At 40.6% G+C, this 15,618-nt stretch overlaps 2 protein-coding genes across 2 annotated transcripts in view; both read left to right on the top strand.

Moving 5' to 3' along the window:
* Positions 1-762: 762 nt before the first annotated feature.
* LOC149985298 (G protein-coupled receptor 183-like) lies at positions 763-3,275 on the top strand. Its single transcript, XM_090215592.1, has 2 exons — positions 763-1,525; positions 3,265-3,275. Exons 1-2 carry the CDS (start codon positions 763-765, stop codon positions 3,273-3,275), a joined length of 774 nt encoding a protein of 257 aa, XP_090071718.1.
* A 5,764-nt stretch (positions 3,276-9,039) lies between these two features.
* LOC110499336 (carbohydrate sulfotransferase 8) overlaps positions 9,040-15,618 on the top strand; it is a 98,124-nt gene continuing 91,545 nt past the window's right edge. The window contains exon 1 of the mRNA XM_021576422.3: positions 9,040-9,550. The gene's annotated coding sequence lies outside the window, so the exon portion shown is untranslated. The remainder of the gene's footprint in view (positions 9,551-15,618) is intronic.

Genomic DNA, 15,618 nt, shown 5'->3' with positions numbered 1-15,618 from the left:
ATAGTTCCCTATTTATTATACCCACATAATAATTCACATGCCCTGATGCTGCAGGATTATTTTCCTACTGTAGCAAACTGGCTCAAATTAAGATCCTACACCTTATAATAAAGTACTGTCTTATAATGTAATTATGATGTATAGGGTTTATTACTTCGGTATCATAAGTTAAAGAACCTTGGCATTATATTGTTCAATGGCTTGAAGGTTGCCCTATAAGTAGATTTTTGTGAACAATTAAGATGTTCTGTAAATGGATTTCATTATTTTACATTTTGAAATATAATCTCAGGTGTGAATGTCAGGATTGATAAGCCTTATTTGTTAAATCTCAATGTATATAGAGTGGAGGGGAGTGTTTGAGACTTACGTCAAAATGATTGAGATGCAACCTATACATAAGAGATTGATGACTTCTTGAGTGTTAATTGATTGTAAATAATAGTAATGATATCCCATTACCACAGGTGTTTCACTTTGAATGGTTGGTGGTACTTTTCCTTATAAACATTCATTATTATGTAAATAAGGATTTGCTTTTGCCTACTGCAGAGTCTTCTGATACGTTTCCTCAGAAGAGACACCATGGGCATCAATAGCACTTCCTCCTATGGTGGTAGCCCTCCGCCACCACCGTGCAACATAAGCAACACTTTTTTTTGCGGGGACCAAAACTCCAATGGCGCCAATAGTTTTGCCACGTCATCATTTGTTGAACATTTCTGGTCATTCTATGGCGTAGATAGCAGCATAGACGAGGTGATGCAACAGTGCCACATACTTGCAGATTCTATTGTGTGGTTGAGCATCAAGATCTTCACCCTGCTGACAGGTCTCCCAGCCAACGTGGGCCTGCTGTGGCTGTTGATGAGCAGCAAGAAGGCCCTGTCAGCCTCCAAGGTCTTGGGCCTCAACCTGTCCATCCTGGACATCCTTTACTGCCTCTGCCTGCCCATGGACATCTACACTGCCATGCACCACGATGCGTCCCAACAGATGCTCACGGCGGCCGAAGCCCTCTACGCCCTCAACATCTTCGGATGTCATCTCCTGCTGGCCTGCATGTGTGTGGAGCGCTACCTGGCGGCAGCCCACCCCATGACCTACATACGGCTGGGGAAGTGGGAGTACCGCGCCGGGGTTTGTGTCCTGGCCTGGCTCCTCACCCTGGTGGTGATGCTGCTGGCCTACTTCCAGGGGGTGTTCTCCATGGCTTTGTACTTGGCCCTCACCACTTCAATCCTGTTCATGATCATGCTGATGTGTCTGGTGGGCATTGTGTGGGTGCTGTGCCAGAGTAGGCCTGGGGAGGGCTCCGGGTCTGGGGGCAGCATGAACCTGAAGAGGAGAGCTCTGAAGAACATCTTGGCTGTGCTGGTACCCTCCGTGGTGGCCTACACTCCTCTGGTGGCCCTGGTGCCCTTCATGTCCATGTGGCACCTGGAGGAGGAGGACCAGGAGGCTAACAGCATACACTGCCGCATCCTCCAGCTTCTCCTGGCCTTCCATAGGACAACAATCAGACGTATATTGCACAAATCTGGCCTTTATGGAAGAGTGGCAAGAAGAAAGCCATTTCTTAAAGATATCCATAAAAAGTGTTGTTTAAAGTTTGCCACAAGCCACCTGGGAGACACACCAAACATGTGGAAGAAGGTGCTCTGGTCAGATGAAACCAAAATTGAACTTTTTGGCAACAATGCAAAACGTTATGTTTGGCGTAAAAGCAACACAGCTCATCACCCTGAACACACCATCCCCACTGTCAAACATGGTGGTGGCAGCATCATGGTTTGGGCCTGCTTTTCTTCAGCAGGGACAGGGAAGATGGTTAAAATTGATGGGAAGATGGATGGAGCCAAATACAGGACCATTCTGGAAGAAAACCTGATGGAGTCTGCAAAAGACCTGAGACTGGGACGGAGATTTGTCTTCCAACAAGACAATGATCCAAAACATAAAGCAAAATCTACAATGGAATGGTTCAAAAATAAACATATCCAGGTGTTAGAATGGCCAAGTCAAAGTCTAGACCTGAATCCAATCGAGAATCTGTGGAAAGAACTGAAAACTGCTGTTCACAAATGCTCTCCATCCAACCTCACTGAGCTCGAGCTGTTTTGCAAGGAGGAATGGGAAAAAAATTCAGTCTCTCTGTGTGCAAAACTGATAGAGACATACCCCAAGCGACTTACAGCTGTAATCGCAGCAAAAGGTGGCGCTACAAAGTAATAACTTAAGGGGGCTGAATAATTTTGCACGCCCAATTTTTCAGTTTTTGATTTGTTAAAAAAGTTTGAAATATCCAATAAATGTCGTTCCACTTCATTATTGTGTCCCACCTGTTGTTGATTCTTCACAAAAAAATACAGTTTTATATCTTTATGTTTGAAGCCTGAAATGTGGCAAAAGGTCGCAAAGTTCAAGGTGGCCGATTACTTTCGCAAGGCACTGTATCTAAGGAATGATAAACATCTGGGTCTGCCGTTTCATTCTCAACTCACAGAAATTGAGAACAATTTGCCTGCTGTATAATGAGCAGTGTACTTTTTCTCTGTATAGTGCTTTCATAGAGTTAGTAGATAGAAACACCACATGTACAATTCTACAGAGGTTACTTTATGTCATAAAGTAATATGAGCCAATCTGTATGAATCATCATGCCCATTGGAAATCAATTGCTAATTGTAGGAAAAAGTTGTCGGCTCATCAAAGCTTGCCAGTGTTTGTCCGTGTTACTACATGACCTGATGCATTGTGATGATTACAAAGCCAAGACATCAGATGAGGGTATGTTGAAATTCAATTGAATATATTAAAATGAGAAAATACTGAGTGACTGTGTGTGTGGCTCTACTTCCAACCCTCAGACTTGAGGCTTGAGGCTTAACCTTGGGATAATACGTTTCTATAACCTCCACACAACCGTCTTCGAGGGCCACTTCCTTAAGCTTTGGTCTGTCCAGCAGTCTCTCCTTTAAGTCTACCGTATGCCTTGGGCGTGACTATATGATGACAATGCACTAGCAGTACTAGCGAAGGGCTCCACCACTGTGTTGTAGACGGCCTGGTACTCATTGACACTCAGACCATGGATGGGCAGAGACGGTCAGTTGGCTTGGTTGGCTTAGTGCACACTTCAGATAGCAGTAGAGTTCTATATCTCCTTTGGGATACGGAGGGTAGACACTTTACACTGCTTTAATGGAATTGTATATACTCCCCTTCTCATTATTCATTCACCCCCCCTCTTTCCTTCTTCAGCTTCTGTATAAGAAGAAGAGTGAACAGAATGTGAACAGATGGAATAGAGTACTATTCAAGTTGTCAGTACAGAGGAAGAGAAACTGCAATCCCTCTGGGACAGATTTATTAAGCATTTGCATCAAGTGCAAAGTTGGGACCAAGCTAGTACAGTAGTTTGCATCATAGAAAGAGTCATTTGGGTCGGGTGTTTTTAGCACTGATAACCTAGTCTCAGATTTGTTTTAGCTTTCTTGTCAACTTTGGTGTGACAATGATTGACCGTAGGAGTTCACAATACATCATAAACAGATCTGGGACCAGGCTCATCAAAGTGTAGTCAGTGTAGCTCATTGAATTAGGAATTAGAAATGGTGTAGTTTACCTGTCTTTGGGGATGGATGGCAGCCTGGTCTACAGCCTCCTCTGGTCTCCCGGTGGTTGGATTCAGAGCCAGGTATCAAATCAAATGTATTTATATAGCCCTTCGTACATCAGCTGATATCTCAAAGTGCTGTACAGAATCTTGTCATTTGTTCATGGATCTGTGTTTGTCTGTTTTACTTGAAATGATTCTATATAAAATGTCTGCCTGTTGGTATGGCTGTGTACCAACACTGACCCCCAGCTCTGCTAACCCCTGGCCTGTGTGCCACTGCCTTTTTTGACCTGGCTGTTGTTTGAACCCTGGCTTAACCTTAGTGTCTGCTTCTGCCAAAGAGATAATGAGAAAACATATGATTATCCATATGACTTCATAATCCATTATTTCAAATGTTTTATTTTGTCTGGGGCTACTAACTGTAGCTAGGCCAAAGCACTATTTAAATCTGTCCAATACCAATAGATGTTATGAAAAATGCATTTGATTTAGAATGAGAAATTCATTTGACTTCATTAACAAGCTACTAACTGGCTACTGTAGCCTTTTCTAACTCAAGCTCTAATTATATCGATATATCAATATAAACCATAACAATAAAACATGTTTCAAATGCACAGCAGCAAATGATGCTTCTTTGTGAGACTAATGGCGTTGTGAAACACCAGTACAATAGAACAGCTTGTTTTCCCTACCTCAACCATTTCAAGTTATTTCAGTGAAGAGAGCTTCAACTGTTTCACACTGTTATTTTCCCAGTGACTTGTTTTTTCTTAACTAACAAAAACACATTCAAACGCTTGCATGTTCTAGAATTTGTGGGCTGATATAGAATTCTAGTCTTGTGCAATGAATGTAGGAGCACATAACAAAAGCGTCATGTCAACAACATGCACCCCGTCTCACAATGAAATCCCATAAGAATGAGGAATTAAAGGGGCTATAAAACCAAACGTGCATAATTCAGACAGACAGAAAAATAGACACAAAGTGGGTGTATTTTCCTCCCTACAGCGAAGGACATTAAGTCACAATCAAACAGAGTAGATTGTGAAAAGCAAAAACTGCCCAAAGACCCTTCAGCTCAATCAATATGTGCCACCATAGAGCTATGATTTCAGCCTGATGGCTACAATTCAAGCTACATAGTTTTGAATTGAATGAATTCACAAGACAATTGAGTCATACATTAGCAAGTCCCTCCATGGACACACTGTTAGTGAGTGTAGGCTTGTGCACTGTTGGAAAGAAGTGCTTTGTTACACCAACACTAGTGGCAACTGAGCAGCCACAGACTTGAATGAGACAAAACCTTAACTTTGCTGGAGTATTGAAACATCATTCGGAGGTGTTTTGAAACATTACATGGTGTGTTGTAACAACACTTAATAAAGTGTTGTGCAACACCTTACCAGGGACTGGGAGCACTAACAGAAAAAGGTGAAAATGCTATTTTGGTGTTTCGAGCCCAGTTTAGTGGAGAATAAGATCCATTCTCTTTTGAAGTTGTTTCCTCCCTCTAAAGCTTGTAAACACCATTATGATGTATGGAAACCTGTCTATTACAGAATTAGATCCCCTTTTCAGAAGTTTCTTAATGTTTAACATTATTTTATGTATTTGATCATTTGCCATTATACTGTATACCGTTTTGGCAGGCATTGCCAAGCACAGTGTTCAAACTACGAGCAGTAACTGGAGGTTGAATGGCAAGAACTGAAAATGTTGCAATTTCCTCTTCCATTGACAATCATGAATGTGGGAATTGGTGCTGTCCTTACTAAATGTAAATTTGCCTGAATGTTTATTAATACGTTCATTGTGATCCATTACACCACAACAATCTTAATACTAATATAGACATATACTTTTATTTCTTCAAACATGCATACAACATTGTGTGAAAGAATCATGAAGTCTAAAAATGTTGAATTACCCACAATCCTAAAAATAGAGTCACGTTGCAAGATGGGAAATTCAAGGTAATTAAAACCAAAGACTTCTAATTAGTTCAATTACTCTATCGTCTCTCTCTTTGTTTATCCTCATGAAAGATACTTACATTTTGCGCAAAATATTAAAGATGTACTATGCAGAAATCATTTCCTGGTTGCTAAAATTCTAATAGTTCTCTTCATTTCAGTTTATGTGACAAAACAAGCAATGTATAGAGTAGAGAATCATTGACCCATCTAAACCACTGTGAAATATATTTTTTATAAACAAAAAGATTGTATTTTCAGCTGTTTGAAGCTGGTGACAAAATCAAAAGAAGCAAAAACTAAATGTAAGAACAGGAAGCATAGAAATACAGCACATAGTACAGATCTACCGCTTCTTAGACATGCTTTCAATGAGAGGGATAGATCTATAACACACATTTCTACATATTGCAGCTTTAAGTTAGATTTACATTATCTTGGTAAAATTAAATTAACAAATCATTGAAAACACTTGCATACATACATTTATTTTTTATTTTGGGGTATTTTTACACTTTATTGAGACTGTTATGAAATGACAGAGGAATTACAGATATGGGAGAAACAGATTGAGCGGTTGGAGCGGGGGTCTTCGGTGGGAAGAGAGGTGACGTGTCTAAGCCGGGTGCGTAACCACTAGGCCAGGAGCTCTGCACGACTTGCATTCATTTTTATTCATTATATGTATTTTTTTTTCCAATTTCAATTCACCCCAGAATAATTTCTGATAGAGTGGCTGTGTGGTTGAGTGGGTAAAATTTCAACTAAATGTAACATCTTCCTTGCCCTTTCTTTATAAACTTTCAGAATAAAGCATATTTTTTTGGTGGGGGGGGGGGGGGGGGGGGGGGATTCCACATAAAACAATCTCCAGAGACCCAATCAATATTTAGGCTATAAACTATTTGCATTTCTAAACCATTGATTGTATGAGAAACACAGTTTTTGTGTTTTGATGCTGCCTTTTACATGCACTGAAACCCCAAGAAGTGTTTACTGCACTCTCTTAAAAACACCAATATTCAGGTTGAAGAACCAATTTGGGTGTTTCAGAGTGCTACATTTCAATTTTAAAACACTTACTTTGGGTTTACATTCAATCACCCTTCAAATACCAGATCTCAGTTTAGATGCACTACTTTTCACGGTTTCATTACACAATCATGGTGTTTTGAGACTTTTTATTTATACAGTAGGCCCAGAATGTACCCAACTAAAACAGCAGAGGGTGATCAAATGCAGTGTGTTGTTGTCTGTGTCTGAAATACTGCTTTCCCATAGGATTTACGGTATTTTGCCTGTAAAATAAATTGGGCAATGTTTATGACCCCCTTACATACAGGCCAATTTTTACCACATTCTTGCCTGCATAGGCCTTTTATACCTCGCATGTGCATGCCGGCATGCAGGTGGGGCGTGGTAGAAGTGGTGTGCAGATTTGGGTGGGAATCTATTTTAATAAATCCATAACAAATAAACCATTGTTAATTTGTTTAGGCAGGTCCTAAGAAACATAATACAAATAATAAAATGTATTTCCAAACCACTAGAATGGCATATTTATAATTTAATTATGTTCCAAATGAATGAGATCAATAGTTCATTCTTTTTTTTATCATTAAACAGACAAGACACACCCACCCCATCACAGTCAACACATAGTAAGAATATAATGGAATATAACAGAATATATATAATACAAATAATATATTTCCCACACAACTTGTGTCATGGGAACGTGTGGAACCGCTGTCATAAAAAAAAGCTACATTTCGAAACAGAGGCAAACACCATGCTTTTTTGTATCCAGGTTTCATCTCTTTCCTACCCTCACTCCACTTTGTTAGGGAGTAGCCGTCGGGTTTTATATTGAGTGTATCTTCATCAAGATGCCGATAGAACACAATAGCAATCCTATTTTCAAAAGCATGTGAGTCTGGTGTTCATATTTCACAACCTCTGCGGGATTTAGGACATGCCTATACACAATCTACCATAATAATTAGCAAAATAATAAACCTACACTGGGCTACATTATTATATGCTAAACGTTTCTGATCAGTGCTAGATGAGCGAACGAGACGAGCTTTACCACAGTCACTAATTTGCCCATCCATAAACCAATTAACCAAATAGGCCTAGTCTATAGGCTACAGATGGAGATTCAGTGATACAAAATCACATGAAGTCACAGGCTTTTGTTCGGGATTAGGCCTAGATGCTAAACAACTGCGAGTGAAGAGTAAAGTAATCTACGTGGTAAACTACATGACATACAATCAAAATGTTTTGATACATGATCCAACTAGACAAGATGATCATGAGCAGCACTCACTTAAATGTAGCTAGCATTTCCCTAGCCTAGTTGTAACCTAACCAATATCCAAACTGAGATTCAGTGAAAAGAAAATCTGACATTGATTGATTTATCAGGAGGAGTACCCATGCTTGTCTCAAAGCAGCGCGATGGCGCTCTCCCAATCAAAACGGCGCTGAAATGATCATCTAGTTGACCACACACGGGTAGGCTATTGCTTCAAATGTATTACATAGAATGGATGATTTTGGGAGTTCCAGTAAACAACAATTTGATAGATGCCTTCAATTGTATTAACCTACTTTATTCCAAAATGTCCGTCAATCAGTGATATTCAGTGATATTTATGGACCCATCAAATTGTTGATACGAAAACAGTGCATGCTGGTGGGCTATGCGAAGATGGAAGAAGTGACATGTCTTGCAAAGTTAATAACTGGCAGAAGGATGGTTAACTCGCGCTGCCTGGCGACCATCAAAGGTTTAAGAGCGTAGTGCGTGCTAATGTCGCCTCAGCATTGTGGCTACATTTCATACTAAACCCGTAGGCAGAAGTTTACCGAAATTATTTAGGCTACTATGGTCGTTAGGCGGAAATACAAGTTTCGGCTATGATACCATCAATACCTAAGGAAAAGGTGGAAAAAAGTTGGAGGTATAGTAAAGTTGACAGAAAAACGTCTTGGTATGAAAGGGATAACATGTGTCACTATGCACTCTGATATAGGCCTATAGTAGCTCTATGCCCTAATGACATTTACCGGGTGTTCTGTTTCAACACCAAATGCTGGGTTGCTTTAAACAAGGTGTTAATCTCCTTCTGCATCTTGTATAAAGCAAAAGGATGACAGACAATAGAGTTTGTTCGTCAAGGTAGCCTATACAAAATAAAACTCAAACAAAGGACACAGCACTCATTCATGCAGGCCATTCCAAAGGTCAATATGGAAAATCAACAATATACTTTTCTAGTGTATTATTTTACTTTCTACAATAGATTTGAAATTAAAGACAAAAACTTGTCATGTTTAAAGGATTATGCTCCTGTTAAATTGACACTTGATACATTAGTCATGGACAGAGAGCAGGTAGATCGAATCGTGGGGAGTCGCCACATGTGTTATGCAAACAAACACACACATACAAGTTGGCACAACTGTAGGTCTACCTGAATGCTTGCGGTTTCCAGACCTTTGAAGCACAAACTATTATTGTAGCGGTTGCCTGGCAGTGTCGGCAGTATCAGCTGCATCGCTTTCCCATGGGACTGCCAGAGACTTAGAGAGCAAGAAATAGAAGCAGGGAGATGCCGCGCTGCGCTCCACTCACACATTTGGCAAACCGCCCTTGTAGGCTAGCCTACTTCTCTCACCCTCGAGCTACTCTCCAATCCTCGCTAGACCTAATAAGTGAATTCAACAGACAACCATGGAATGGAACGCATGGCAAGAAGCAGTAAGGTTCGTTTTTTAAACATTTTGCAAAGATATGCGAAAGCTGAGTTTTCAGTCGTGATGCTGAGAGACATTGTTGTAAATCAACAACCTCGAGCGAGAGGAAATTGACTTTCGACGGACAGGCGCAAACTCTTCTCAGCTTCAAAGACTGATGGTTATTGCTACAGAGGTGAGTAGGCAAATCACGCCTTATTACTATGTTATTAATATGTTATATACAATGTTATACGACCTTACCTTTGTATGCTGACATTGTAGGGGTATATTTTTGATAACTATGTGGTACTATCTGAATGAGAAAATAATGAGCTTTTATTTTGTTTGAATTTCGACATTATTTCACAGAAGGGGAAATTACATGTTTTTGCATTCAAACCAAACACTGCGCTGTGTCCTGGCTTCTATGTGATGAAACTCTATCTTTAGGCTGCTTTATTCATCTATTCCTGAATGGTTATCCCTTCACGTGGAATGGCATTGTGCATACGTTCTCCGGAGGTATGGGAGATATGTTAAATACATAAATTCATTCAAATTCATTTTACAGACTCCATTGCAGTCCCCTGAAATCCATATGTTATGAAAAACACCCAGTTGACATATACCTTGCAAGCTAAGCCATATACTGTCAAATCAAGTTTCATTAATTGGCAGTAGGTTAAGATGAATAAATATCATGATTATTGGCCAGGCTTTGGCTGTGCTGCGCTATTCAGAGGAAGAAGACATCCATATCTCCAGTGTCTCCCTTGACAGCTCACAGAAAGGACTGGGGATTGAGCCATAACGCTTCTAACAGATATCATATCCCCACTGTCATGAATGGAGAATAGTGGTGGAGAGATAGGAAATATCCCCACTGTCATGAATGGAGAATAGTGGTGGAGAGATAGGAAATATCCCCACTGTCATGAATGAAGACTGATAGAGTGGTAGAGAGAGGAGAAGGGATGTTCGTCTTTTGCCTGTCTCCTCTGTGAAAAGAAGATTTGACCTGAATGGAGAGTAGATAGAGGAGACAGAGGGGATTCAAACAGATATCACCCCTTTCATTAATGGGGAGTAGAGGTAGAGAGGGGAATGAGAGGAGAGGGGATGTTCGTCTTTTCACTTCTCTCTGTCTCCTCTGTGAAAAGAAGACTTGAATGACCTGCACTCTGATCACACTGAATTATTTCTCTTCTCCTGGCTATAAATAGTCTCATCCTGTCTGTGCTCTGAGCACCTCACAGCCCCTGGCCGGGGAATCTGTGCACTACAGGCAGGGCTAGGAATCTGTATAGACACACACACACACACACACACACTGCAGTACAGTTCGCTGTAGGAGCAGTCAACTGTGTCGGCTAGTATAGAGATGACCATTCTTTAAAATAACATCAAAAAAGTATGTCATATGTCATGACAGTTTGTCATGAACTGATATATACGTTATGGTTCCTTAATAACCTAATCAAATCTACTGGAAAGTATCTTAGAGATTACTGATAGCATAGAGCTTTCTAAATGGCATTAAATTCACTTAAGCTCCAAAGCATGAGCTGGAAATATCAAGCCTCATTTCAGACCCACCTTCTGTATTAGGATTCAGTTCCCATAAAGACATTTAAAAGGCTGGCATATTACATCCCCTCTCACAGAGAAAATAGTATCCTTCCACCTTCTTCTAATGAGGAAAGCTACACGCCTTGATTATTCATCCGGATGTCAAATACCCTCCCCCCCAAATAACTATTTATATAAAGGGTGAGAGCCATTAATAATACTTTTTGAAGGATCCCCTTATTTCGGTCTCAGATAGAAAGCGGACAGATCTCTGCTTGTTTTGTTCCCTCTCCAGGTCAACATATCCCCCAGAGAGTAGCAGCAGCAGCGTCATCCCACAATGACCTTTGCTGCCACTGCTAGGTTGTGGTTGTTTGGTCCCTTGGGACAGGACAGAGGTGATCCGGATGGATTCATAGTGTGCGTCCCAAATGCTCCCTACATTGTGCACAAATTTTGACCAGGGCCCATAGGGCATCTCGTCCCTGATGTATCTTATAGCGCTATGCTAATGGCTGCTAAGCATCTTCACAGAGCTGTGATGTTTTACACCAAGTCAGTGCTTTTATGTGGAGTGAAGTTACTTTAACTCTCCTCCTCTCAAGTTGTCTGTTTTTTTGGTTGACTATGTGCCCATGAGTTCCTTTGAAGGGTTCCAATAGAACTCTCTGGAAACCCAAATGAATTATATTTCAGGGGAAGGAGGAAGCTGATGTGTGTGTAGTTCTATGCTTTGTGTAATTTCAGTTAGACCAGTATATGAGTGACTGAGAGTAAATGTGCATAGGCTGGATTGTTGTGTAATCACTTGAGTTCCATTTCAGTCATGGAAATATTTTATTGGTTGAAAGCATCAATTGCTTTTCATCTGATAATCCATCTGATGAGGGCCACTGAGTGTGAGGTGACCTTATTCTGTTGAGACCATTAGCAGGTAGCCTAGCGGTTAAGAGCGTTGGGTCAGTAACCAAAATGTTTCACCGAGCCGACTAGGTGAAAAATCTGTCGATGTGCCTTTGAGCAAATGCGCTTGTAAATTGCTCTGGATAAGAGTGTCTGCTAAATGACACTTAAAAAAAAACCAATTGTTATTGGAAAGATTGCCTTATTGCTAGAATAATGTGACTGTATTCAGTAGCTTATAGTTTGATGTAAGGATGAATCTGTGAAATTACTTTTGCAGTTTTCTAATCATGGATCTTTGTCTGATCCTGACACGTTTACAGCAATATCCCTGACACGTTTACAGCAATATCCCGGAAACATTTACAACAATATCCCTGACACGTTTACAACTATATCCCTGACACGTTTACAACAATATCCCTGAAACATTTACAACTATATCCCTGACACGTTTACAACAATATCCCTGACACGTTTACAACAATATCCCTGACACATTTACAACAATATCCCTGAAACATTTACAGCAATATCCCTGACACGTTTACAGCAATATCCCTGACACATTTACAGCAATATCCCTGACACATTTACAGCAATATCCCTGACACGTTTACAGCAATATCCCTGACACGTTTACAGCAATATCCCTGACATGTTTACAACAATATCCCTGAAACATTTACAACAATATCCCTGAAACATTTACAGAAATATCCCTGAAACGTTTACAGCAAAATCCCTGACACGTTTACAGCAATATCCCTGACACGTTTACAGCAATATCCCTGAAACGTTTACAACAATATCCCTGAAACGTTTACAGAAATATCCCTGAAACGTGTACTGCAATATCCGTCAAAGGTTTACAGCAACATCCTCATGATCAGGAAGAGCTGTGGTGTTTTGTGATAGAAGAAAGTGCATCCAGTCTTTCTCTCCTCCTCTCCTCCATAAAGGGCGTTCATATGGTGGCAACAAAGCAATAAAGGAAAAATGTGTCATATGTACTCGTGCTGGAATACACTATATAACTTACAAAGGAAAAGCTTGGATGAAATGATTCATTCTTCAGAGTTAATGAAAGGGACAAATACAGTTTCGTTCAGATCAGGACTCTATACTAGAATATGGAACTTGAGTGCAAGAGAAGGTGATGTTGAAACAGGGTTTCCCAAAGCAGTTTGATAACTGTGCGGCTTTCAATTTCCGCGCTCCCTTGGGAGCATGACATTTCGTTAATTCACACCAATTTATTCCCTTGCTCATACTCCAACCCCTTTTTAGCATGGGTAAAGGTTTTCCAAAATCACATGTAATGACTGAAATAATATGAGAGCTCACAGAAAGAATACCAATAGAGCTGCAAGCAGCAGTAAAACGTGGTGCTGGCTTCAGAGTGGGCTGAAGAGACAGTTGCTTTGTAGCATTATACATCCTCCCTCATGTACATGTAACAATTGAAAACACTTTAGGTGCACGTTTCAAGTTGATAGAGCGAAGAACAGTGGAGTTATTAGGGTTTAATTGAGGACGCAAAATGTATATATTTTTTACAAAGATGCCATGCAAATGTGTTCCTTATGATGAGCAAAACTGACAATCTGCTAATCTGCCAAGGCAGACCTCGTTACTCTGGTGTACGTTCTGGTATTACCTGGCCCTTAAATTGACCCCAAAACACTACAACAACCTTTACAACAGCTTTTCAAGTTTTGTGTTACACTCATGCTAACGTCAAACCATAGGGCAGAGCTAACAACTTTCACTATCCTGTCTAAGTGATATACACTGAGTGTACAGAACATTATGAACACCTGCTCTTTCCATGACATAGACCGACCAGGTGAATCCAGGCTAAAGCTGTGATCCCTTATTGATGTCACCTGTTAAATCCACTTCAATCGGTGTAGTTGAAGGGGAAGATACAGGCTAAAGAATGATTTTTAAGCCTTGAGACAATTGAGACGTGGATTGGGCGCACCGGTTTGAGTCACCAGTTTGAGTGTGTCAAGAACTGCCATGCTGCAGGGTTTTTCATGCTCAACAGTTTCCTGTGTGTATCAAGAATGGTCCACCACCCAAAGGACATCCAGCCAGCTTGACACAACTGTGGGAAGCATTGGAGTCATCATGGGCCAGCATCCCTGTGGAACTCTTTCGACACCTTGTAGAGTTCATGCCCATGTAGCCGACGCGAAATGGCTAGCTAGTTAGCGTTGGTGCGCGCTGGTAGCGTTTCAATCGGTGATGTCACTCGCTCTGAGACCTTGAAGTAGGGGGTCCCCTTGCTCTGCAAGGGCCGCGACTTTTGTGGAGCGATGGGTAACGATGCTTCGAGGGTGACTGTTGACGTGTGCAGAGCCGTCCCTGGTTTGCGCCCAGGTCATATGTATATAGTGCACTCAATACCATCTATTGTATCTTGCCTATGCCGCTCTGTACCATCACTCATTCATATATCTTTATGTACATATTCTTTAGCCCCTTACACTTGTGTCTATAAGGTAGTAGTTTTGGAATTGTTAGCTAGATTACTTGTTGTTTATTACTGCATTGTCGGAACTAGAAGCACAAGCATTTCGCTACACTCACATTAACATCTGCTAACCATGTGTATGTGACAAATAACATTTGATTTGATTTGATTTACTGTTACACCCAGGCGAATTGAGGCTGTTGTGAGGGCAAAAGGGGATGCAACTCAATATTAGGATGATGTTCCTAATGTTTTGTACACTCAGTGTACTTCGATATTGGCAAAATTGCAATTGGGCATTGAGATAATGCAATGTGTGAAAGAATAATAATAAGAAAGAAGAATTCCATCAAAAACAATAGGTTTGCTTAAATATCGGAGTCAGTGCAGATAGAAAGATCAATTCACAGATACTAGGAAATGTAGATCATGATATCAGCAGTATAATCTGCTAATGTTATGGGTGAAGACCTCCTCCTCCTCCTCCGCAGTATAAAAATGCCTTCCATGTCATTTTAGGAGATTATTAATCCCTCTTCATACTCTGATTAAACATATCATCTTATACTTAATGATGTGGAGCCAGCTACAAACAACAGTACAGTACAGTAAATCGTGCTCTGTAGCATCTATGTGTATGTTTATCCAACAATATGTTTGTTTGGACCACTAACTGAACTGAGGTAAGGTAAAGGTTACATTATGGCCAAGATCAGCAGAACACAGAACTGTGGATAAGCATCTAAACTGCAATTGTATTACGTTTCTTTTTGTCCTTTATGACCGGTTAACTCTCAAAGGACAACTACAACCACAAACTGGACTGGGAGATATGGTCTGGGCCAGGGCTATTCAACTCTTACCCTACGAGGTCCAGAGCTTGCTGCTTTTCTGTTCTACCTGATAATTCATTACACCCGCCAGGTCTAATTCAGTCCCTGATTAGAGGGGAGCAATGAAAAAAAGCAGTGGAACTGGCTTTGAGGTCTGGAGTTGAGTTTGATGGGTTGTTCTTGCCGAAAAGCAAACTTCAAATCACTACTTTCGAGCAGTTTGTCTGAATTGTCAATGGTGAATCACACAGGTTTGTCTTTTTTTATTCCTCGTGTTGTCTTTCCAGTAGAGCTTTGTACCAGGATCTAAACCAATAAGTCACTGGTAGTATTGCAGCAGCAGACAGCACCGGCTGCTCTCAAAGGACCCACTTCATCCATTCTTCAAATCATAACAGCGAGAGTCACAATATTGATACAGCAAACACGTTCTGAACGGTTCAATTTTACCAATCGTTTCCAATTTCAGAGTGC

This window comes from Oncorhynchus mykiss, chromosome 2 (genome assembly GCF_057628025.1).
Source record: "Oncorhynchus mykiss isolate SJ-2025 chromosome 2, ASM5762802v1, whole genome shotgun sequence".
NCBI classification, from domain to species: Eukaryota; Metazoa; Chordata; class Actinopteri; order Salmoniformes; family Salmonidae; genus Oncorhynchus; species Oncorhynchus mykiss.
This window is presented reverse-complemented; position numbering and strand designations above follow the sequence as displayed.